We start from the raw sequence: 25,405 nt of genomic DNA, 5'->3' as shown, positions 1-25,405 counted from the left end.
CCGGGGATCATGTGAGCATCTTTAGGGCCGATTCCAGCCCAGGACAAGCCAGAAAACTGAGAAGGAGGAGGGGCAGAGATAGAAGGTGTGGGTGAACACCCATATGGGTGAGTAGCAGGGGGGCTGTGAAGGTCTCCGTGGGCCTCAGGGCATGGGCGTTTCCTCCTGGCCCAACACTGGAATGTGGCTTAGCATTGTCTGTGAGCTAGAGTCTCTCAGGTTCGGGATCTATGGGGTCTTCCTCCCCAGGCATAGCAAGGGGAGCAATGGTAGGGCCTAAGAGCTCTACTCTAGTGTCCACAGGAGTAAGGCAGTGTGTTGTGGGTGCTGGCTAGAACCCTTTGCCCATCAGGGATTCTGACACCTGACTCGTAGATACAGCATCTAAAGGGGAGAGCCCAGCCATACTCTGATGGGGACAAGGACTTCCTCAAAATTGCATAGGTGGCAAAAAAAAGTCCAGGCAAAAAGATGCTATGCCCTTGAGCAACTTCCTCCTGTGGGTGGCCTGAGTGTCCTCATCTGGGGCACAGGGACAAGGCCCTGCCTGGCCCTTGGGCCAGGGTAGAGAGGCTGAGACTGGATGGTCTGGTGGCCATGGTGTGGTCTATGGATGTGAAAAGCAGCCACCATGTATAGGTGACTCTTGCCCCTCATTTGAACTCACCTTGGTGTCTCCTCTGGGATCAGCAATGTCACCTCCCATCCTAGGCTTCTTGCATCCTACTCAAGTCCACATATGAAATTGGCAGGCCAGACCCCGTAACTGTTACTTTGCATGTTGCTGTGACAAAACATCTGACAATTTGTTTGTTTGTTTGGTTTGGTTTTGGTTTCTCTTTAAGGCAGCTTTCACTATGTAGCCCAGGCTGGCCTGAAACTTACAGGGATGTGCCTGCCTCTGCCTCCCAAGAGCGAAGATTAATGTGTCGCTACCCGCAGCCCTGGCTCACTGTTTGAGGGTACAATTTACCATAGTGGGGAAGGCATGTCGGCAGGAGCCTGAGGCAGCTGATCACATGTAAACCTATGGACAGGAAACAAAGCAAGATAAGCACCGTGGCTCAGTTTGTTTTCTTCTTTTTATCCAGTCTGGGACCCTAGACCATGGGATGGTGCCACTCATATTTGTAGAGGGACTTCCCATCCCAATTACCTAATCAGAAAACCCCTCATGGACATTTGCAGAAGTGTGACATCTGTGTGATTCTAGATTCTGTCACATCAACAAGTCAATATCAATGATCACAGACACATAGCCAAAGGGGCCGGCATGACTGTACCTCTCTGCACTTCCTGGACTATCCTAGTTTTAGTTGAAAGTGGATATCCATGGTGGTCTCTTCAGGGGAAGGACCTGACAAGCCAGGCCGCTAAGGCAGGAAGAGCCTGGGCCAAAGGCCAGAGAGCAGAGCATATGGGCAGGAATCACTTCTGAAAAGGCTCTTGACAGTGGAGAAATTCAGTGCTGTGCATGTGGGGTGGTCATCTGTGGGGAAGAGAAGGAAGAGGCTGCCTTCCTAAGGATCAGGGTTGGGGTCGAGGAGGAAAGCCAGCATCACACGACTGTCTCAATGTAAGGGCAGCAAGATTAGCTTCCAGAAAGGGAAGGAAGTTACTGGCTGGCATGCAATCTGCAGGAAGGGCCCTGGTCTTGTGCTCAGAGGTCAGCACCCTGGGACAACAGTCACATGGTGATGGACACTCAGGGAGGAAGTGGCCTTTCTTTGTCCCCAGGCATGCTGGGAGCCTAGAGCCAGGGGCTCATCACTATCCCTACTAAGCTCTGTCTCAGCCAGGTCTCCCACAGCACATCCTCCCCTGTGCAGCTACAGAGGTAGCCATCTGTCTGCTGTGCTCAGTCTGTACAAAGCCCTGTAGACACAAGAGTGGAGCTGTCAGATGCCTGCCTATTCCTCTTCTTGCTGTCCCTTGGCCTTGTGCTCAAGAGCCTGGCTTTCTTTCTGTGTCCAAGAGCCTGCTTGGATAACCACACAGCAGAGCACTGGAATGAGGGAATAACCAAGGAGAGGCCCCAGCTCTGTTGCAGACACTCCATCCTGGGAAGGGGTAGGCACTGACTGCAGCTATACTGGTACAGGCTGCCTCCCGCTGGACTCCAGGTCATCCGAAGAACAGCCTTGATGTGATGGGGCCATGGAGGACTCCATCGTCCTCTTTCCGCTCAGTGACTCTTGCAGCTGAAGCTGTCTCACAGACAGGTCCCACACCTGCAAGTCAGATGCAGAAGCATGAGGGATAGAGGGATACAGTGTCTAGTCTGGGACCACCAGGGGACCCTGTTTCCAGCACTACCCACAACCTGCCCAGACTGGAAACAGAGCCAATCCCTTCTCTGAAGCACCTACAGCTTAACTTGCCATTGGGACTCAGAACATGGTGCCTCCCAGGATGATATTTTGGTATTCTCGAGTATTATGAACTCAGGGAGTTTGGGGACCTCTTGTGACCTCTGCCTTCTTGCCTCCCACCTTCTCTCTCTTAGACGCAGGGCATAGAAAGCAGAGGCCCTGCTCAGGCCCAGGCATGAAACCTAGCTATTGCCCAAGCTTTACACCCTTCTTGTGACAACTAACCACAGAGTTCTTATCCTGAGACCTTGATTCCAGAATGTTTTGTCCCAGATGCCCCTGGAGGGAAGGTGTCACTAGCCAAGGCTTCTAACTCCCTAGGTAGACAAGGATGACCTTGAATTTCTGATCCTACTGTCTATACTTCCGGAGTGCTGGGATTATAGGTGTGTACCACACCCAGCTTAAGTGGTATTAGGGACGTGCCCAGGGCTTTGTACATACTAGGCAAGTAGCAATGGAGCTACATTTCCAGCCTTTGGGCTCTTGATTTCTGAAGACTCTGGGCTAAGTCTAGCTAAAGTTGAATAAATGTCTGAGAGCTGTGGTATCACTGTGACAGAAGCGACATGTTCAACTACAGGCCCTTTACTGTGCCGTGATTGTGTTCCTTGGTCTTAGCTGTGTATGGAGCTCACCCGCTGAGCTCTAATCCCTGAGCACTCATTCTTCCTGGCACTCAGGCAAAGCCAGAGTACTGGCTCTGATCCTGCCTCTGCAGCCCAACCTGATCTTACATTTCTCCCATGCTCTGCCTATCCTCTCTGGCCCTGGGTGACAAAGTCCCTCAGCTTTGTGCACACAATCACACTGGGACAGATGGGGTAGGTCAACCACCCTGCACTCATCAGAGCCACAGAACCGACAGAGCATCACACATGTAGAGATGGAGGGTCTGAAGAGGTGATGGGTCCACCCACATGGGTAATCTCTCATCTGTGTTACTAATGATGCAGGGACTTGCAAGGGACATTCTTGTGTCATTGCCAGCTTTGTTCTCCACAGTGAGACTTGGAGGCTCTCAAGTTTATCTCTGAGGCAGACTGGCTCATCTTTCCAGCCACCTTCACCAAGGCCATCTGGGCTGGAAGAGCTGGGATGCTGTTCAAGAATTGAAGGGACACATGTCCCACCCACCACTCCCTTTCCTCCTGAGTCATTGCTCCAAGGGAAGGAGTGTTGTAACCCCAGACCCGTTTGTCCAGCTGCCCGGGAGGGGCAGGAGCCACAGGAAGCTGCTTCCCAAAGTCAGAAAGGTACTGACCGCCACCACCAGCCTACCTTGAGAAACAGGCCTTGTGGCTGTGGGTGGAGGGCAGACGTTAAAGTCTTTTCCCGAAGCCTCTGCAAAACAGGTTCCTGGGGTAGGACTGAAGGATGAACCCCTGCTCTGGCCTCCAGGAGCCAACTCTCCTCTCCCATGTCCACCATGACATAGTCATCCTAGGGTTAGTGTGGCCCTACCACAGGTGGACCACTGGACCACAGACAGGGGCCGTAAAGGAGGGAGGATGGGCCACCTCCATCCTGTCATTCTGCAGCAGGGACACACCGGCCTGGGTCTTTTCAGTATGTGGAAGTCAGGATCTCCTAAGAAGGTCTGACCCAGTACAGCTGCTGATGGTGGCCATTTCGGCAGTGATGTTGTTGGTGACCATATCGACAATGATGTTGATGTTGGGGGTTGAGAACTTGGGGCAGAAAACATCTCTTAACGGTGAGAAAAACCATACCTTTGTCCTGAAAGCAAAGATGGCAGCTCTAGAGCTCTTAGGTAATGCTCCAAGATACCTGATACACTCAACGTGGCCCGGAACTGAACACAGGAAAGCCCTGCTAAATCACCATGATTATCATTAGGGCTATTCTGAATACACAATGCAGAATATCACCAGCCCACCCCAAGAACCTGTCTCTTCTGTTCCTCCTGTTGGCTCATATCACCTAACTCAGCCCCTAATGGCCCATGATACCTAACCTCACATCAGCTTCCCCACTGGCCCTCTTCCCATCTTATCATCAGGGTTCAGGCCTTCAAGTCTTCCTCTTCTTCCAACCCCCTTTTTAAACCAATCATATCCTCATCCAAACTTCACCAGTCTTTCCCCAACCTCACTTGCTGGTTCTGGGGACTCCAGTGGCAAATCCAACTCCCAGATACCACATGCTCTTCACTCCAAACTCAGCCTTCTCCATTTCCACAAACCATAGTGTGGTAAATAGACTAGGACCCCATTCTGAAATGTCCATTTTTGGACCCCTGGCATCTGGGAAGAAAGATAGGGCTTCAGAGTGCAAAAGATGGGTCCTCCCAGAGAAAGCAAGATGGCCACAAGGGATGTGATGGGAAAGTGGGGAATAGACTGGTCTTTGGAGTGCAGAGTGGGGGTCTTGGCCTAGGATTTGAGGAACAGACTCCTCAAGAGCCACCCTGGAACCATCCCAGCGTGCTCGTGAGACACCATGTAATGCAAAGCCATTGAGTTTGGACTTCTGGACTCTGGAGTTGCAAGAGAATAAGCATATATTGTTTTAACTCCCACAGTTTTGTAGTCCCTTACGACAGTGGCCAAACACAGGCAGGAAGCAGGGTGACATCTCTGTGTCCCAGCGTCTACTGCCTTTGTCTCATTCCTCCTCCTCACTGTTTCTCATCCTGCCTACTTTCTTTCCCCACCTCTTACAGTCCTGGGGATGGAACCCAGGGTTTCCTGCACTCCAGGCATGCGCTCCTCTGTGGTTACACCCAAGCCTCTCCTCCTCTTCTTGATGTTGCAGTTTAGTTCAAGCCTGTTCTCTTCCACCTCAAGATTAGCCCTGTAGCTTCTGGGCCTTTCAGCCACCTGATTCTGGCCGTGTCCTACTTCCCTTCCCACCATGGGACTGTGTGGCGCTACTACATGGCTTTCAACTGTGCAGATACTCCTAGGACTCCTTTCTCAAGCCTGTCCTGATCATAGTCCTCTAGAAGCCAAACTCAGGGGATAAGAGGAGGAAAAGAGGCTTATATTAAACAACTGGCTGTAGCTGAGGAGCAGTTGCAGCTCCAAGAAGGGGGCAGGACTCCTTCCTGCTGGGGAAGCATTTTTCTCTAAGGTTCTTATCTGATTAGACATGGCCCGCCCACAGCGGGTGTTTTTCTCATAAACTGCTGAGGAAGATGTTAATCCCTTTAGAAAAAACCTTCACAGGACCATCTAGATGGCTGTCTTCAAGCATCTAGGTACACACACACACACACACACACACACACAAAATTGCCATCATAGCCAGAGTGGACAAGAAGACACTGAGCACATGCAAGTGCTCCGTCTACCCACAGGTGATGGGCTTGTCCAGGCAGCAAGAAGAGCAGAGTAAATTTGCATCCCGACTTCCCCAGCCCAGTTTCATGCTCACTTGTACCATTCATGACCTATAGCTGGCCCTGCCATCTTTAGGTTCTTCTCAAGCCTTCCCCCATCTGGCAGGCTCCCAGACACTTCTGCTCTTCAGGGTCTGTGTCTGCTGTCTGCCCATCTTGACTTCCATCCCCTCTCTTGGGCAGATTCTTCTTTTTTCTTGTTTTTTTCCTGACCTCATTCCAAGGTGGTCCATTTGGAGACAGAAGTCACCTATCTAGCCATTTTGCAGTGGCCTATAAGGCATGTGTGTCTGTGGGCTCCTGGGGTACCTCTATGACCAACAGATGCCCAGCTCTCCCAAACAGTGAAGATGGAGGAAGGCCATAGTCCAGGGCTTGACCCTTGGGATCCATAGGACTTATGGGCTACTAGGACCCTGGACTTCCCTTCTCCAATTCCCCTCCTATGTCTGCTCTCACCTTCCTACCCTGCCATTATTGAGTCCTAAGCCACAGGCCCAACTCTAGATTGCCAACATGTCAAAGAAAGAGCAACAGCAGTAAGAAGGGATTTTTAATTTCCAAAGCCATGTCGGAAAGATGGGAGGCCCACTGTCAGGCACTGGTGAGAGCTTTGGGCTTAAACAGGAGGAAATGGGCAGGGTGGGAGGTGGGCTGAGTGAGTGTTTCTGGTCCAACTGTGGACTTGCTGACCAGTATCTCACTTCTGGTTCTGTAAGGTGATTTGAAGATGACTCCTCTTGTTGGGGATGGGGGTGATCTCCTTGTGGGGTGACTTGCCTACAGGGCTCTGCTGCTCCTGGAAACCGAGGTGGCCCCATGTTTAGGACAATCACTAGAGACCCTCAGGATCCTTGGGAGTCTTGAACAGAACATTATGAAGGCAGATTCTCAGTTACTTTTCTTTGTATTAAGGGCAGCTCCCTGAATGACCTATGCCAGCTGCCCTAACCCTGCCCTTCCCACCACCAGCTAAGGTTCCTCCTTTCAGCTGACCCGTGGCTCATTCTCTCAGATGGCCTTAGACAGCCCCTGAAAAACTTGTAGGGAAAAATTGCTGGGTGCCGGAAAACCACACCCCCTTCCTCCTAGGGCCCTAGGGTAGCTGGGCCTTGAGGTCTCAGATCAGTGACTCAGCCAGGAGGAGGAGGGACAAAGAGGATGACTCAGCACCTCATCATAAGGTTGGAGGTTGAGGTGAAACCATTTCCCACTTAGCATTGGGGCCAACCGCAACTTTCTAGCTCCATCCTTGCCTTCCGTCCCCTCTCCTGCACAGTCCCCTTCCCCTGTACTAAGAGAGCTTATGGGCATTTCAGTGCTCTTTGGGGTCAAGGAGGTCTGGGCATGGCTTCCTTCCTGTGTTATTTAATGACAGCTAATGGAACAGGGGTCTCAGAGCCTACAAACAAGGATGGCAAGGCCTGGAGGCTGACTCCAAGGAAGACTTTTACACACACACACACACACACACATGGATGCACACACGAGTCTCTTCTTATCCTGATGCCACCAGTTTATACCCAGTCTTCTGTTGCGAGTGGAATGGAGGCTGCACAGGAGCCAGGGCCCGGGAGCCAGAGAGAGAAGGGGAGGGGAAGCTGGAGCTAGGGAGTCTGGGGGTCACCTTGAAGAGGGAGCATGTAGAAGGAAAGCTGAGAGCTGACCCAAGCCCAGCCAAAGCTCAGCTCTGCCTGACCCTGAATCATGGCGGCAAGGACCAGAGGTTCTGCCACAGAACTTGGGCCAGATGACATGAGACAGAAGCAGAGGCAAACTCCGGCAGGCCTGTAAGTCCAGGGACCCTCCAACCAGAGGCCTTCACAGACATTTCCAGCCTGATGGAGTTGGGGAAATGAGAAAATGGGGCCTGGGAGCTGACAGAGAGGAACCACCGACGACAGCGGCTCAGACAGCACAGGAGCCCTCCTCTACTCCTATTTACCTGTATCTAAGAACTCAAGCTCCAGAAGCCCAAAGGCATGTCGCACTTCCATCCCCAATGTTAGCAGTGTCACTGCCACAAAAGAGCTTGGATATGTGTTTGCCTCCCTCTCACTCTTCTCCTGGCTCACTAATTACCTCTTTTGCCTTTGCAGTGAGTGGTGTGCATCGCTGGGTCCTTACGTCATGACTCCACAGCTTGATTCTTGTCAAGTCCTATCCTACTTTGCAGACATATACCACACACTTTTATCAAACAGCTCCCTGAAAGACATCTGGGTTCCCTCAGGTTGGGGCGGTGGTGAATAAAGTCCCCAGCTTGCAGCATGCGTGAATTTTTGCACAAACTTAAGTCTTACTTCTGTTCTGTTTCTTGAGACAGGGTCTAGTGGCCAAGGCTGGTCTCCAACTCCTCTTCACAACTCCTCTTCTGCCTCCTCACAGTCACAGCTTTCATGCCTCACGTTAATCTTGAACTTTTTTTTTTCTGAGTAACTACCCAGGAGAACAATTGCTGAATTGTATGATAAGGGAAGCTTTGGTTTTGAAAGAGAATACCACACTGCTTTCCAAAGCAGCTACAGCCTTCTGCACCCTCACCACAATGAGTGGGACTGCCCACTACCTCCCCGCCCTGCCCTAAACCAATGTCGTCACCCTTTAGGATTTGGGCTACCTAGTAGGTGTGCAGCGGTGTCTCATTGTTGTTTCAATCTGTAATTCCCTGGTGACGGCAGGTGCCAGGCATCTGTTTTGAATAATTCCCTTTGAGATTCTATCTTTGGTCATGTGATTGTTCAGACCATTTTGGCCATTTATGTTTGTTGTTTTTTATTTGTTTGTTTGTTTGTTTAAAGAAAGTGTCTCACACTATAGCTCAGACTAACCTGGAACTCACAGCAGTCCTCTTCCTACACCTTGCTGTTTAAACAAATCTACCGATTCCCAAGCCACGAAGAAAGCCGTCTTTGTGTTTCTTTCCCACTAAGTCCCCAGTGTCTCTGGGATTTGTTGGTTGTTCTGATGTGAGAGCAGGATCATTAACAGTTTATTCAAGATTACCTTTTCTCCACTGCCCTTCCTATCACCTGGACAGATAAAGGTGACACTCTTCCTTCGCTTCCACCCACTCCTCTGTCAACATCATCCTGTCTTGATTACTGAACACAGTACGCACCCCCTCTTCACTGAAATGACTGCTGTCCAGGCCAGATTGCTAAAGCCAGTGTCTTAAGGTGGCTCCTGCCTTCCACCCCCTGCATAAACCGAGGTGCCTAGCCTCATGGCCACGCCTCTCATAAGACACTTTCTTCAGGGCTCCCAGGCACTCCTCTCTCTTGGTCTGTCTCCAGATGGCCACTGTTTGGTTTCCTTTGTTGCGTCCCCCTCATGTTGTCCCCATAATGTTGGGAAGCCTCGGGGCTCAATCTCTAGCCTGTTTGTGTGCATAGGCTTTGCACACCTGGCCCTTTGTTTCACCCAATCTTGTTGGGGGGAAAAACCCTGACTGAGGATGATGTGCTACTTCTATGGCAGGTGGCCCTGTCTCCTGGATTCACAACTCCAACAGGACTTTAGGCATACCGTGCAGGCACACACTGGACTTGACCATGCAAAGCTGAGCCTCCGTCTTCCTGCTTAGGCCCCTTCCTCCCACGGGGCACCTCTTGCCCCATCAGATACCACGAATCCAGCTGTTTCAGATCGCCCCCTGCAATGTCACTGCTGAGCTCCACTTCAATACTGCCTTGCGGAGCCAACAAAGAAACCCTCCTGCAAAGCAGAGGATGCCTTCCTCTCCCCGCCTCACAGGCCAGGCCTCACTGCTTCCTTTCCCCTGGACAACCGCTGCATCTTCCAGGTGCCCTCCTCCCTCTCCTGAGCACTCCATCTCCCTGTCCACTCCTCTGCCTGTCTCCCCTCCTCCCCCCAATAGGCCAAGACTTGAGCTGCCTTCTGGCATCTTAATTGTCCAGTGTCCCTGGCTCTTGTCCACCTTCTTAGAGACGCTCACATGAGGCCTCTGTGATAGCATCCCCCCCCCCCATGACTTCCTGCATCCCATTTTGCACCAGTTTTTGAGGTCTGCATGAACTGCCTGGTTCCTGTTTTGTCTGACCTCACCTGAAGTATAGACTTCAGGAAAGCAGGACTTTCTGCATTGTTCCTGTTTGACACCCAGAGAAGAACCTGCCATGAAGTTGGTATTTAGTAGTCATGGGAACCCAAAATGAATGCATCAATACTGGGAAGGCAAGAGGAGCCTGGCCCATGAGGCATTGTGTGGCCCCTGGGAGACTCTAAAGTGGAAGTACAGCAGGATGGCTTCCAATAACCTGGGCCTGGGCTATCTCACCTCAGGGCCAAGGCTGGGGATGGTCTCTAAGCAAAGAATGTCTCCATGAGGAGGAAGTGCTACATAGAGGGTGCTAAGGGTGCTGGACAAGCCTGCTCCTGTCCTTCTCTCATTACTGAACTCGTCAAATGGACAGGAGAGTCTTGGAGTAGGGAGATCTCCAATCTGAGGGACTAGCCATTAGGGAGGACCCAGGTCTGATCTTCTTTCTGGAGGCAACTCCATGTGCTGTAGGAGCACAGCCTAGATATCCAGGCTGGGTTCTCCCTCATTCCCCTCAGGCAATGCACCAGATAAGGCCTACGTCCTTACTCAGTTCAGCTGCTCTGGCCTCGAGCACTGGGAACCCCAAGGAACCTCTCCGATCTGTTGTAAATCAAAGGGTCCCTCTAAATCCACCAGAGTCAACGTTTAGCACAGGTGGCAAGAGCTGAAAAGCGGGCCCCGCTAAATGCATCCCAGGACCAAAGATGGATGACTGACAACACAACAGCAGAGCCTGAACACATTGACCCCTTTCCTGCCTTGAGAGTACCGAAGGCAAGCCTGGTGCAAACAGGGCTTCAGTCGGTCTAGCAGGTGCACAGGGCCCGGGGGCCTGGGACAGGCAGAGGGGGAGGGTGTACTCCAGGATGGTGGGAGAACTCAGGCTCATCCCTGAGCTCTGTCAGTTGAGAAAAGATGAGAAGACACACACCTCACCCTCCACCTCTGAGCCTCCCAGGGCCTATGGGATAGCAACTGTAGGACTGTGTGCATCTAGGTACGCACCCACACAGACTGTAGGACTCCTACCATGTACCAGGTATGGGGAAACCCAGGGACAGAGACAGCTAGTGTTTCTTGCAGAGAATGAACTATGGGTGTCTCTGGGTGGTCCCTGTCAACCTTTTACCCTGTGGCTTGCACCAGCCACACACATGCACAGCTGGATTCTATGTCCTGCATCTAGTCATGCTGACACACACTGTCCATTCCCTTCAGTAGCTGGGTCATCTCATAGATGTCTGTATTGGTACCTAAGTTCCCTGCAAGCGTTATTTGTGACGGGGCTGGAAGATCCAGCATTGTGTCCCAGAGGACCAATTTTACCTTGCCCACCCATGGTCCAGTAGTAATCTCCAGCTAGCAGCCCTAGGAAGCGAATGACAACTCCAAGGCCAGGCCAGGGCAACTCTAGCTCTCCCATCGGAGGTTACGTAATTGTGTGGTGCTAACTGGAGGCAATGCCCAGGCTGTGGTTACCCACTTGTGGCCATGACACTAGTCCTGAGCGAAGGGCCTTGGAAGAGGTCAAGTGTCCAACTTGGTGATGCAACAGGTGAGAATTGCAGTTCCAAACCTTGGAACTAGGGCAGCGCATGTGTTCACCTGTAGAGTGGACCTAGAGGTGTCTACCTCCTCAGTTCAAGACCGAGAACGCACAAAAGAGCTTCCTGGATCGGATCCTTGCAAGGGTTGGAATTGTTCCTGTCCTTGTTTGGACATTACCTCTCAGAGAGCATATTCCCCTTAAATCCCTCTACAGGTTGTGAGTGCCCCATGATGTAGAGATGGACCCTGCCTCTCTCCAACAGCACCTAATTCAGTTGCTGACACTAAGCAGGACATTAGGAAGCGAACTAGTAAAGACTCGGGGTAATCGCAACTCTGTCCTCTTCTCATTGTGCACCTCTTTCCCCCACCTTCTCTGCAAGCTCACAGAGACCCTGGTTCCTTATATCGTTAGATGCATGGTCCCTGGACCAGGCCTGCAATAAACACTGCTACAGTACGGATCTGCATGCTAGGTGTTCCAGCCTGAGAAAAAAAGGGCATCGCTTTGGGGAGGTGAGTAGGCAGTAGACCTTTGAAGAGGATGGAGTATACGGGTCCAAGGGTCCAGAGCGGCTCCTGGGAAACTCTCAAGGAGGAACAGAGCTGAGAGGGGAAAGTCTTAGGGATTAAGCTGGTACTCAGGACTCAGGAGAGGGTCAAGGCCCAGACAGCGATCACACCCTGGTAGTGGGAACCCCAGTTCTGTTGGCGCTAAAGGCGAGGTTCGCCCCAGCGGATGCTTCAAGGCCTGGAACTCAGCGCTCTTCCTTCCCCACGTGACCCGCATCCACATCCAGGCATTCTCTGATCCGGGGAAAGTCAGCCGGGCGCGTTCCCGAGCGCCGTGCGCAAGCCTGGAGCAACGCACGCCTGCGCCTGGGCAGTGTTGGAGGCGGTCCCGGGTCGCCCCGCCCAGCTCCCGCTTCCCACGTGACCCATTGGGGTGCAAACAAGCCGGTCAGCTGACTGCTTGGGACTGCGGCGTCATCCAGGCTATAAGCGCGCGACCTCTGACATTAAGCTTCGCTCCCGCCGGGCCGCCGCAACCATGCAGACCCCCGGCATCTTGCTGCTCGCCCTCGGCCTCCTGGCCGCATCCACCTCCGCGGTTATCAGGTGAGGACCCGGTCTGGGTCCGGTGATGCGGGTGCGTCTCTGGGAGTCCCGCATACTCCGGCGGGTACTGGAATGCACCTGCACTCAGTGCGGCCTTCCTCAGGGTCTTGCGGACTATGGGACGAGAAACTCAAAACGTAGGAGTCTTCTGGGTCCCTCTCCATTCCTGTGTTCGGACGGGAGGGTAGAGTGGCTACAGGTGAGGCTGACTTCAGCCTCCCCAGAGAGGGGGTCTTCTGAGGAGCATTGCTACTCCATGGGTGGAATGTTGTTGGCTACCATTTCAGCTGTGGAAGTCGGAAGACCCACTAGGTCTGTGTCCCTCAGAACCTGGCCAGGCCTTTCCTTTTAAGGGACCCTGTTTGACAGCTGTTTATTGGTGCAGTCTCAGAAGTTTACTCAAAAGATGTTTCCTCTGTGGGTGTTGAATTGCTCCATTCTCCCTCCTGAGTCGCACAAGCCCCAGAGATAGGCGGTATGGAGTGACCCAATTCAGAATCAACCTTGGGGCTGATGTCTACCTTACTGGGGACCGGGCCCTTCTCAGGCCTGTAGACTCAGCCTTTGTGCTAGATGGGGCCTTTGTGGTGGCCTGTGCCTCTTCCCACTCTGTGCTGGTGTTCTATTTGTGGCCGGTGGATGAAGCCATTAGGGTGCTGGAGCAGAGCTGGCTCTGCCGGCCGGGCACCAGGCCTGGGTGGGAAGGAGTACAGCCTGTAGGCTGCAAGCCGGGGGTGGCTAGCCTCAGTGGAGCCATTGTAGGGAGTGGCCTAGGCTTGAGCCTGCCCTGGTCTTGCCCGCCCTACCCTGAGGCTTCCCTTCTCTGAGGAGAGGTGGTGTTGCAGTGGTGAAGGAAACTCTATGGTCCCTGGGACTAGGCACCAGAACCAAAGCCACTCTCTTAAGATCCTTGATACCTTGAGCTGTTGGCATGTTTCCTGACCTTTGCAGGGTGTGCACTCCCCCTCCCCACCCCCCAAAGCCAGAAGCCTGGCTCTTCAGTCCACCACTCTTAGGCAAGAATCCTATCTTTCCGGAGCGCACACAGAAAGGTCATATGGGAAAGGTCGGCTGTGACCTTGGAGACAAATCCCTGGGCACAGAAGTTTCATCAAGTGATTACAGACTCAGGCCAGCTTTCCTGGGGAGTGGAGAGGTGACCTGGAGGACTGGGCAGAAACTCCTCCCCTCTGCTAACTAATGGTAGAATCCCTGTTTAGTGTCCTGCATGAGGGCTGCAAGAAGCACGTGTGGGCCTTGAGTCTGTGGTAGTAGGTGTTCCTGGGTGAAAGTGCTGGGTCTTGTGAAGGGTGTCAGGGCTGGCTAGGGAGAGCCTGGGGAGTTGGTGTTGAAGGCTCCTAGATGACTAGGGGAAGAACCTCCAGGGAGGTCAGGATCATGCTATCACTGCAAGCTTTGTGGGGAGGGGACCACCTCTTCGTAGAGTCCAGGTGGGAACCGATGTATCTAAGAGCCAGGTTCAGTGGAGGTTCAGAGCCCCGGAGTCCCTTGTTTGGATGCACCTTGCTTTAGATGCACCTGTGCCTCCTCCTCCTCCTCCTCCTCCTGGGTTCCCCAGGGCACTGGGAACAATTGCCTGGCCACACCCTAAACAGAACCCACTAGCTGGTAACCTGGTAACCCGGAAAAGACTGGAGCAGGCTGACAGAGAGAGCTGGGAACCAGTCTGTGTGCTGTTTGCTTTGCCTCTGGAATGACTGTGAGCCGCCTGATTGGAGTGTGGTTGGGGAGGGAAAAGGGTGGGCACACTAACCCATACTTGGCCATGAGGAACAAGGCAGGCTGGAGCCCTCTGTGACTGAACTGAGGAGCCTGTGGTAGTGATAGGCCTGTGGCTTTGGAGGCGGGAATTTTTTATGTCATGGCCAGTTTGAGATACATGGGTTCATCTACAGGGACATACTTTGCCAGAGGCGCTGAGGTACATGCTGGCTGGCACTCATTCTGTACTGAGAGGGCTCCCCTGGCCTGGCCTGGAATGTCCTGGGGTAGGAGGTGGGGTGGGAGAACAGTAGGCAAAGCTGTGCGCTAACATAACTGTATCCCATCCTGACAGAATCCCCCTGCACAAGTTCACGTCCATCCGTCGGACCATGACGGAGATGGGCGGCTCTGTGGAAGACCTAATCCTGAAGGGTCCCATAACCAAGTACTCCATGCAGCCGTCTACTGAGACCAAGGGGCCAGTGTCGGAGATACTAAAAAACTACCTGGATGTGAGTGGGATTGTGCTTTGGGGGCTTCGTTTGAGAGGTGAATGTGAGAGGAGCTAGCTCCCTGGGATCAGTAGCCAGTTTTTCCTGGGGTGCCTTTTCAGTGGGGGTGGGCTTCCAGGTTCAGCCACCGCATTCCCTTCTTGGTAGCTTCTCATTCCTGCCATCCTAGAATCCTTGTTCCTCGTGCCTTGATGGGCCTGCTCAGGCTAACGGTTGTAGGTGTTGGATTGGGGGTCCTTGCTTGGTCCATGCAGAAGGCTCTTCCTGGGTCTTGAGGTTCTTCCTTTGTTTTATTTGTGGTACTAGGACTGAGCCTAGGATCTCTTGTAGAATGGGCAAGTTCTTGGTCGTTGAGCTCCATCCCCGGTCACACCCTCCCCAACGCCACGTTAAGTGTTGGACGCAGACTTCTCAGTTCATCTGCTGCTGGTGATGATTCTCATCCTTAGGACTGTCCCATGGTGTGTAGAGAGGCCTGGAATCAAACTCAAAGTCTGGTCGGAGCTTGCCCCAGGGCTGAGTTGTGGGAGCCTGGGGGAGCAGTAACTGTACCTATGTGGGCATAACTCTGTGTACATTTTCTAGGAGAGGCCTAGGATGATCCCCTGCCCACCACTACCTTGCCATCTTACCCAAGATCAGCCAGCCATCCTCCTTGCTTTTTTAGCACCACTGCCTCCCCTCCTTTTCTGGAGATTGAACTGATTAGTGCCTTGTGTATTTTAGGTACTTGCTCTACCACTGTGCTTTGTACCCATCCCCCCTCCTTTTTTTTTTTTTTTTTTTTACTTTTTATTTTGAGATAATCGCCCTAGCTGGCTTTGAACTTGCAGTCCTCCTGATCTCTGCCTTCTGAGTGGTTGGGATTAGAGGTCTACTCAGCGGCCCACTGTCCTTGAAGGGGAAACAGTCCCTGAGGAAGAACATTCTCGAAGCCACATAATGACCTGGTCCCAGCTCTGTGGAAGGTTCTGGGCTGGAGCCTGACATCTGTTAGGTCCCTTCCCCCCAAGTCTTATAAACCCAGGATGACTGTGCAGCCCTGGGCTAAATTGGCAGTCCCTTATGTCTTGTCTGACCCAAGCTATGGCAGTGACAGGAAGCATGAGACCCAGGCTTGTGACTGGCTGAGGAAGGTGAAAAGTCTGCCTATCTGGGGCCAGCTGGTTAGTTCCTACATGCATGCACGTGCACACAAGCATGCACAGTACAGTTTGCTGAGTCATAATGCCCTTTCCTCTCCCCAGTTACTTCTCTTGGGTTTTCTGATGCTCTCCAGAGTAAGTGGGATTGGACCCTGGGTCTTGTATCCACCAGTGGCACAGGCTCCTTTCTGGGCAGACCAGAGTATGGGTGACTCACAGCCACTAGTTAACAACTGGGCTTCCAGTTTGGAAACCCCTGTGCCTGCCTAGCCACTGGAGTTGGTGGTCCCAGCTGTCTGTGTGAATAAATGGGCAACCAAGGCCAGGCTTCTCTGCTGTGCAGCAGTGACCAAGTTGGGGCAAGTGCCATTGCCTCTCTCTCTCATTTGTTCCACAGGATGGTCTCCAGACTAAGGCCTGTGGAGCAGGTACAGGCAGGAGTTAAGATCTTCAGAGTCAGGTGTGACACTCTCAAACAGCAGAGGGGCCTTCCTGGCTAGCTTTATCTGTGCTTGAATTTGTAGAGGGCCAGGCCTGACCTTCTGCTGGTGCAGTTCTGAAAGCCAGAAGCCCTCTCAGGTACTTCCTCTCAAATCTTGATGGACATCATCCCTCTCCTAGGCCCAGTACTTCGGTGACATCGGCATTGGGACCCCTCCACAGTGTTTCACAGTCGTCTTTGATACCGGCTCCTCTAACCTGTGGGTCCCCTCGATTCATTGCAAGCTGCTGGACTTAGCCTGCTGTGAGTCTCCCTGATGTCCTCTCTTCTATCACCCATGCCAGGGATCTAGAGGAGAGACTAAAAGCACTGTTTAACATGTCTGGCTCTGGGGTGATCTGGCTTTGCCGTCAGCCATGCTCAGTGGCCTCTGGAACAGTCAGGGTGACAGAAGCCCTATCGTGGGGGTCCCTGAGCAGCTGGTATTGACTTCCCTCTCTCTAGAGAGTGGGGTTCGAGCCCCATGTCTTTAAAGTCCAGCATTTCTGGGATGTAGTTGAGGAGGCTGTGGGAAGCAGGTCGGGTTTGAGATTTGCAGGTGCTCAGACCCAGACCACCTCCCGGACAGTGTTCTCCCACCTGTCCAGCACACCCAACAGGCCCCGCTCTTCCACTGTGCCCTGAGGTACCCACTTACCAGGTCTTGTCAGCTACAGCCTTGTCATTGAGGCTGGGGAATGTTGCTGGTCAAGGATGGAGCAAGCTGAGGGCTGGGCCCCCTGTAAGGCCAAGACCAAGGCTTTGGGTATACAGCCCATGGTCCAGGCTTTCCTCGTTATGTGGGCATGGGTCATGGCCAAAGGCAAAGTTGGAGATATAGCCTGGGCAGCTGGCCCTGCAGCACCCCCGGAGGGGGCAGAGACTGGTGGTGGGCAGACAGACTAACAGTCCTGCTCTCCTGCAGGGATTCACCACAAGTACAACAGCGGCAAGTCCAGCACCTACGTGAAGAACGGCACAGCCTTCGACATCCACTACGGCTCAGGCAGTCTCTCGGGGTACCTGAGCCAGGACACCGTGTCGGTGAGTTCCTGGGGCCTGTCCTGGAGCTCAGAGGCAGTCATGACAATGGGTTCATCTTGTGAGCGCCCACAGCTGAGGAGAGAGGGCGTGGTGTTCCTAGCCCAACTCCAGCTGTCTGAGATGGATGCTGAATTTGGGTGGCCGTGGCAGTGCTGGGGGATAGGGAGCAGAGGCAGACTGGCTAGACTAGGATGCCGTTTGAACAAAGGCCCCGGAGCAGGAGATCCCAGCATGCCTGGTGGTAAGGAAGCCGATGGTGGTAAGGAAGCCGATGGGAAGGACTTGGGAGAGGGCAGCCTTATTGTATGCAAACTGGAGGGGCAGCCAGGAATTCCTAGGGTTGGCAGAGTGAGTGGGAGAGGCAGAGCTGGGGCCTGGAGTGTTGGGTAGTGGGGACTACCACCTTGAGTGGCTGCCGACACAGCCTGGCCTGGCCTGGCCTGGCCAGCGAACTGTGGGCAGATCTGCCACTGGTCTGCTAGTGTTAGGGACACTGGCTGGGGAGGACTGTGCTGCATGCCTTCGATTTGAGGTGCCAGCAGACTGTCTTTTTTTTTTTTTTTTTTTTTTTTCCTTTTTTTCTTTTTTGGTTTTTCCAGGCAGGGTTTCTCTGTGTAGCACTGGCTCTGGAACTGGCTCTGTAGACCAGGCTGGCCTCAAATTCACAGGAATCCATGTGCCTCTGCTGCTCAAGTGCTAGGACTAACGGTGTGCATCACCACCACCTGGCTGCCAGCACGGTATCTTAAGGCCTTGAGGAAGGTCTTGGCGAAGGGGCCAGGCCTGGAGGATAGAAAGGGTCCCTGAACGTTGTTGAGGCTGAGATGGGCTGGAAAACTCTGTCTGTGCTGGAATAATTGCTGTGAAGGAGCCAGGAGAGTGTGCCTGGGCTGGGCTCTTTTTCTGTAGGAAGATCTTGTAGTCTGAGCCTTCATCCCCAAGGAGAAGCCATTCACCACTCCTGAGTTAGCACCCCCAGAGGTCAAGCCTGCCAGGATGGGGCAGGAAGCTGCAAATTCATCAGCTGGGCCCAATTGGTTGGGGTTGGGGGTAGAGCTAGCATCCTGCTCACCTGGCCTTTGTCTGGGGAGTGATACCCTGTACCTGTGAGATCAGAGCCCTGTCCTTCCCCTGTCTTGTAGAGGCTCCCCTGTAATGCTTCTCAGGGGCCCCTCAGTGCACAGGACGTTAACCACATGCATTACATCCTTCTGACATGTCCTCAGCCGCAACTCTTTCCACTTCCCGCTCTGGTTGTGCAACCTTAGTGTGGTGGGGCGGGCTGATGGTGAGCAGAGGGAGTGTGGCTCCAAGGTGACAGTTGTGGGTTAACCAGCTGCTCAGGCTGCTGGCTTGTCCCCAAGTCCAAGGGCAAGAACTGTCCCTGGTGGGTGTAGATAGGGGTGTAGGTGGGCTGGAGCTGAGGCTGTAGTATCTTTCTCTGTGCTCTGCCCCTGCTTCTCATCACTGGTTAACACAAAGTCCCCATAAGTCCCTCAGAGAGGAACTTTGACATCATGTCCTTGTCTTCAGCTCTGTGGCTATATCAAGCCCTTCTGTTCACACTCTGCTATTTTGGCCCTCCTGAGAGGGAATATCAGCTATGACTTCTGTGTTCTGTCCTGCAGGTGCCATGTAAGACCGAGAAGACGAGCCTTGGTATCAAGGTGGAGAAACAGATCTTTGGGGAAGCCACCAAGCAGCCTGGAATCACGTTCATCGCAGCCAAGTTTGATGGCATCTTGGGCATGGCCTACCCTCGTATTTCTGTCAACAATGTGCTTCCAGTCTTTGACAACCTGATGCAACAGAAGCTGGTGGAAAAGAACATCTTCTCCTTCTACCTGAACAGGTGCAGCAGGAGAGGCATGACTTGCTCTCCTTTGGGCTCAGCTCCAGGGGGAAGGAAGTAGCTGGTTCTTAAGAGTCTTTGCTGCAGCCTTGGCCAAAGCATTAGACCTGAGGGTGTCTGGCAGGCAGGAGTTACTGTTAGTTGCCTGGGAGAGAAGGTCATGTGCCATTAGCCAGGACATGCTGGTTGTCTGGGTCAGAGTCTTAGCTCTTGGGACCTGTCCTGGGACCAGTAAGGGCAGATGTGGCCCATGCTTGAGCTGCTGGTTGCTCAGAGAGACATGAATATGAGCCCTGATCTTTGACACAGTTCAGGACAGGCTCCTGGGACCTTCTCTAAGGCAGAATCTGAAGTCACTCGGGGAGGACTGAGAGCCCTGGGTTATACATTGAGAATGGAGAGTGGCCTTGGGGGGTGGGAGACCTTCCTGTTAGGAGAGATCCTCTCCACAGTACAAGACACGTGTACAAACACACACACACACACACACACACACACACACACACACACACACACACCCTTTCATGGAGCATCCAGCATCCATCATTTTCTTGCCCCTTGCAGGCCTGAGTCTTGTTCAGGAACTTCAGAGAAAGTGGACAGCTGGGTATATGGGGCACATCACTTGCTGGGTTCAACTCATATGGGTAAGGTGTAGTCCTTTCCCAGGCCCATGGTGCATTGGGGAAACGTGGTCACAAATCCCACCTGTCTGTATAAGTCTCAAGGCTTAGTTCTAGGATCTCAAGATACCCATCCTCCTTTGCGGTAGTCTGTTTTCTTAGGAGAGCCCCCCCCCACACACACACACACACAGGCTCAGCAAGTAGGAAAGGATGTGGTAGCTACAGCCTAGGCCCTAGGGTGCTTACTCTACCAGCCAGGTTCCAGGCTGGTGACCCACAGATGTGGCTACTGAGCAGGCAGGTGTGAAACCAGCAGAGTGAGGGGCTGTGGTTCTGTGATAAGCATGTGGGTGGGACGTGAGTAAGGAGGGAAGAGGCAGGGCCACAAACCATGCCACCAAGATGCATTTTCATCTGGGATTTCAGAGGTGATGACAAGCCAAAGCCAGGCAGGGTAGAGACTGGGGCGTGAGAAAAGGAGCTCACGACTCCATAGACCAGGAGAAAGGTGTAGAGAGAGCCTGGTTATGAAGGCTTGGCAGAATGACAGCTCCTGTAATGAAGGCTTTCTTCCTTCAGCTTTGGGCAGTTGTGCCCCAGGATGATGCTTGGCCAGGTGTGACACTCATATTCCTCTGCCCCTCAGGTTGGAGGTGGCAAGCTCATACTTACGTTCAGCATTGCAGTTAGAGACAACACTTCCTGTGTTCTCTTTGAGGGTATTGTGGGCATCCCATGAGACTGGAGGTATCGGGGGCAAGGGAGGGTGTTGTTGAGAGAAGGGTTGGGAGGAGAAGCTGAGTGTGTGGGGACAGGGCATTCCTAGATAGCAAGTGTTACAGCCCTGGCTTAAGGCAGCTCAGCTTCTCGGGGCTGCAGCCCTGGCTTCCTCTTTGAAGCCTGCCTTGAGTTTTGCCAGGCAGAGAGCATCCCTGTCCATCAGCACTAGCCTGACTCTCAGCCTTGGCCTTGGCTACCAGTGGCTGAGCCTAAACACTATCAGTTAGCATCTTGTAGAGAAGGACCAGCTGTACCCAGCAGTTTATATGGAACGAGGCTGGAAGACCCTCCCTGGGGTAACAGACTCTACCTTCACCTCTTCTCTGGGTCTTCTTGAACCTATGAGGCCAAGGATGCTCAACAGGGCAGCAGATCTGGAAATAGGGATTTTGCTTAGGACCTGAGCCCTAGGCTGGCTGTACTCTAGGAATAACCCTGGCTAGGCAGGGCATCATGAATGCATCACGTCAGAAATATAGATGGACATGTTTGTGTCTTTCCACAGTGTTAGAATTTATTGAGTAGCTATAAATTGACATGCTAAATAAGTTTCATTTACTTAAATTTGCCAAGTAATCCCAGTTTTGCTTGATAGCCAACTGTTGGCATCACAGGTTCTTTTATTCCAGTCTTTTGTTTTTAATGTATCTGTGTGGGAATATGTGCACATGAGTACGGTTGCCAGTGGAGGCCAGAAGGGGGTGTTAGATTTCCAGGGGCTGGAGTTAGAGGTGTTTGTGAACATCCTGACTTGGGTGCTTGGGAAGTGCACTCAGGCCTCTGCAAGAACAGCAAGCTCTCTTAACCCCTGAGCCATCTCTCCAGCCACTTTTATTCAGATCTTAATTACAAAATACTAGCAGGTCACACATTGCCCTTCACACAGTACTGTCTATATGTTCAGGTTCCGGAATAGCTAAGAAGGGGCTGCAGTGGCTGCAGAGCCCAGAGAGGCTGTATAGAATGTGGAGGAAGAGAGCTGATACAGACACAGGGAAGAATGTAGGGAACTGCAGAAGTCTTCTGAGTCACAAACGCAGAGATGTCAGTTGCAGGTCCTTTTCAGGGTCACTTTGAAAGTCCACTGAGTTTAGAAGCAGAAGGATCTGTTTGAGCCCACAGCCTGGGGACAGAGCCAAGGGTTCTTTGCCATGACAGTATTCCTGGACCTGGCTGGTCAGTAGGCCTGCTGCATTTCAGCCTTGGGTTGCCCTTGTAGTCCCAGGGGTTGGGGCTGTCCCTTCTGGTGTAACTGATAGGCTGGACTGTGTTTGAGCTAGGATCTGATAGTCTCAGTCGACATTTATCGCTTTGTTTCTCCCGGTGGGCTGACAGATGGTGGGGATTTGCTTGTGTAAATAAGATACTGAGTCGTTCTTCCTGCTGCTTACACTCAGAATGGAATAACTCGAGCTAAGGATATTGCTTTACACGGTGGAGGAGCTCAAGATTAGGCACAGTGGCCATTCTATGCACGATAGTGACCCAGAGCAGGTCCAGCTGTCCTCGACAGCTCCCCAGGGAAGCCCTCCTTGGTTGCCTCACGTAACCCCCTTCCTTATGATCTCTGGCCCATTGATGAGCCTTCTGTACTAGTGGGGGGACTGACCACCTACTTCCTCCCAGGGACCCCAGCGGACAACCCGGAGGGGAGCTGATGCTCGGTGGCATTGACTCCAAGTTCTACAAGGGGGAGCTGTCCTACGTGAATGTCACTCGCAAGGCCTACTGGCAGGTGCACATGGACCAGTGAGTCATGGGTGTTGAGAGGGCTGGGAGTACTGTGTAGGGGTGGCATGTGGGAAGCCTGGGGCCCTACTCTGCCACTTGAGTTTTCTGGATCATTCAGGGTCTTATACCGGTTGTTTGGTCTGGAGAAAAAAGAGGCGGGTGTCTCCAGGGCAGAGTCTCGGCAAGCGATGCCCATTTGTGACGGGGTGAGGTGACTGGTACATTCTTGCCCCGTAGGTTGGAGGTGGGCAGCGGCCTGACCCTATGCAAGGGAGGCTGTGAGGCTATTGTGGACACGGGGACGTCCCTTGTGGTGGGGCCTGTGGATGAGGTGAAGGAGCTACAGAAGGCCATTGGAGCAGTGCCTCTAATCCAGGGCGAGGTAAGCCACAGGCCTGTGTGGGCTGGCCAGCAGTCAGAGAGGGTTCCCGAGGCCATACCTTCAATACTGTGTTCTCTCTTGTGTCTCTTAGTATATGATCCCTTGTGAGAAGGTATCCAGTCTGCCTACCATCACCCTGAAGCTAGGAGGCAAAAACTATGATCTGCCCCCAGACAAGTATATACTCAAGGTGAGTGGGTGTGGGCAGTGGCAGTAAATCCGGGACACCTTGGGTGAGGTTGATGCATGTGATGACATGTGACCATTCTGGCCTTGCAGGTGTCTCAAGGTGGAAAGACAATCTGCCTGAGTGGCTTCATGGGGATGGACATACCCCCTCCCAGTGGGCCGCTCTGGATCCTGGGTGATGTCTTCATTGGCTGCTACTACACTGTGTTTGACAGAGACAACAACAGGGTTGGCTTTGCCAAAGCTGCCACTCTCTAGGTTGCTCCTTGCCCGTCATTGGGGAAATGGATCAGAGTCCAGTAGAGGAAGCCAGCCAGCCCCATCTCTCCACCTGCCCCACTCACACACATTCACACTCACCTAGCATTGCTGGGCCCTTGGGAGGCCTGGCTTGAGCTGGTCCAGCTGTTCTGTTCTGTGGTTCCTATCCCTGGGTTCAGATTGCCGCCCTCTGCCTGTCTGAAGGAGGCCAAGGCCCACCCAGTACATAAGGCTGCCGTGAAAGGCTTCTACTGGTTTGGTAGCTGCTGAGATTGCTTGTCTTACCCTGCTGCCCTTTGCTGCATGGGCGGCACTCCGGAGCAGGCCAGTTGCTCTTGTGATCCCTCCCAGAACCAGCCCTGACCCAAGCTCCTCACCCAGCCTGGGGATGGCACCAAGCTTCACTGCCACACTATCTCTGACCTGGTAGAGACCTGAAGACTAGCAGGAAGGAGCAAGAGGACAGAAGCTAAACTATGAACCTGAAGGTTTACCTGGGGCCTGACCCCACCTATCTGGGAAGGAATGCCTCAGCCTGGGGCAGAGGCAGGATGGCTGACTGGTTTTAGCTGGCCTCTGCTGCCCTCATTCTGGGCTAGGCGGCTGGGAGCCAAAGTTGGTATACAAATACAGTTGTTTTGGGCCTCTTTCTCTGTGTCGGTGTGCTCTCTACTGCTTCTGAGTTGGGGCATGGGGATGGAGCTAGCAAGACTGGTGAGACCCAGTGCTTCCGAGGGAGGATTCAGGGACAGTGGCTGGGGGCAGGGTGGGGCTAGAGCTCAGGTTTGCTTTTCAGTGCCAGGCCAGCCCACAGGGGACTCCTGAGGCTCTGGCTTGCTGTCTGGCCTTGTGGGCAAGATGAGTCTGGGCTAGAACTGGCAGGTTCTTGGACCTCAGGCAGCAGTCAGCAATCGGATGTGGCCTTGGCTGGAGGCATAGGGCAGGCCTAGAATTCTGGGATAGGGCTTGTACTGAATCATTTTCAGAGGTGGCTAGGCCAGCACCTGCTGTCCTTTGCCAGGGAAGCAGCCTGTCCCCAGAGGAAATGGAATGAGCCTCAGTGGGAATCTTGGACTTCATACATTGCTTTTACAGCAGTCAGTCCTTTAAGCCTGGGTCAGAAAAGCCACCTGCTGGTGGTGGAGACCCTGGGCAGCCCCCCTGCCTAGGCCTCTGTGATGGGCCCTAAAAGTGGCTTTTTGCTTTTTGAGTCAAGCCAGTGCGGGAGCCTGCCTGGGGAGTTTGGGTTCAGAGGTCCTAACTCCCTGGTCATGGGCTGCAGTTGCTTTACAAGCATCAGTGTGAGGGTGAGGAAAAAAGGGAGTGAACAGGTTCAAATAGAAGAGTGGAGGCAACCAGCAGAGTTTTAAATAGGGAGTAGGTGTCGGTGAGTCCTTACTGGTAGGGCGGGGCTTCCTTTTGGAATCAGCTCTGGAATCCTAGTGCCCCTTCCTCGCACCAGCAGGTGCAGGATCTAGGGCAGGGTGACCTTTGTCATCTTGCGGTTGTGTTGGCACCTTTACCTGCTAAACAGTGGTTGTCATTGTCTTAGTAGGAGGGGCCTGGAAGGGGAGGGGGCGGCTATGTTCCAGAGCTGAGCCCTGTCAGGCTGCTTCTACAGAATGTTCACCAAGAGTTGCCAGAAGGCCAGTAAACATGTGCCCAGTGTTCTCTGTCTGAAATCCGAGCAGGGAGTCCCGCAGAGCCTGGCAGAGCTTCTGGAGGCAAGTATTATCAAAGGCTTTTGCACCAAAGCTGGAGACACAGCTCCTCCCTCCCCTGCGGGCCTGAGGCTGAGCTTCACTGCCAGGCCTGCATGCTGCTGCTGCTAGTGCAGCTACCACCCACCACCCAGGGATGCCCTGGGGAGGACCCTGGAATCTAGTTCAGGATTCATGTCCATTCTCTTCTAGCTGAATGACCCTATCAGGCTCCAGTCCCTGGACCCTTTCTGCAGGTAGGGGTAGAGGGGCTGGCTGTAAAACCCTGTACCCTACCTAGCTTTCTCATGGTGGGTGTTTCTTCCCTCAAACCCCTGATCTGGGCATCGGTGAGGTAGGATTATACCCAAGGCTAGCCTTTCCCTCACCAGCTAAAAGTGAAAGGGCTGGGACACTGACTCCAGAGCCCTGAAGCTGACTTGGGAAGAGTCAGCCTCCACCTTGCCAGTGACCTTGAGCAGACCCTGCTCTGAGGGCCAGAGGACCC

General features: G+C 53.1%; 1 protein-coding gene across 1 annotated transcript; it reads left to right on the top strand.

Moving 5' to 3' along the window:
• The first annotated feature begins 12,298 nt into the window (after positions 1-12,298).
• Positions 12,299-23,846, top strand: Ctsd (cathepsin D). The gene is made up of 9 exons (XM_021633448.2): positions 12,299-12,469; positions 14,547-14,706; positions 16,473-16,596; positions 17,258-17,376; positions 19,005-19,228; positions 22,261-22,383; positions 22,603-22,747; positions 22,839-22,937; positions 23,027-23,846. Exons 1-9 carry the CDS (start codon positions 12,402-12,404, stop codon positions 23,192-23,194), a joined length of 1,230 nt encoding a protein of 409 aa, XP_021489123.1. The 5' UTR covers positions 12,299-12,401; the 3' UTR covers positions 23,195-23,846.
• The last annotated feature ends 1,559 nt before the right edge of the window (positions 23,847-25,405 follow it).

Source organism: Meriones unguiculatus, chromosome 1 (genome assembly GCF_030254825.1).
Source record: "Meriones unguiculatus strain TT.TT164.6M chromosome 1, Bangor_MerUng_6.1, whole genome shotgun sequence".
Taxonomy (NCBI): domain Eukaryota; kingdom Metazoa; phylum Chordata; class Mammalia; order Rodentia; family Muridae; genus Meriones; species Meriones unguiculatus.
The sequence above is the reverse complement of the archived record's forward strand: the minus strand, read 5'-3'. Positions and strand labels throughout refer to the sequence as shown.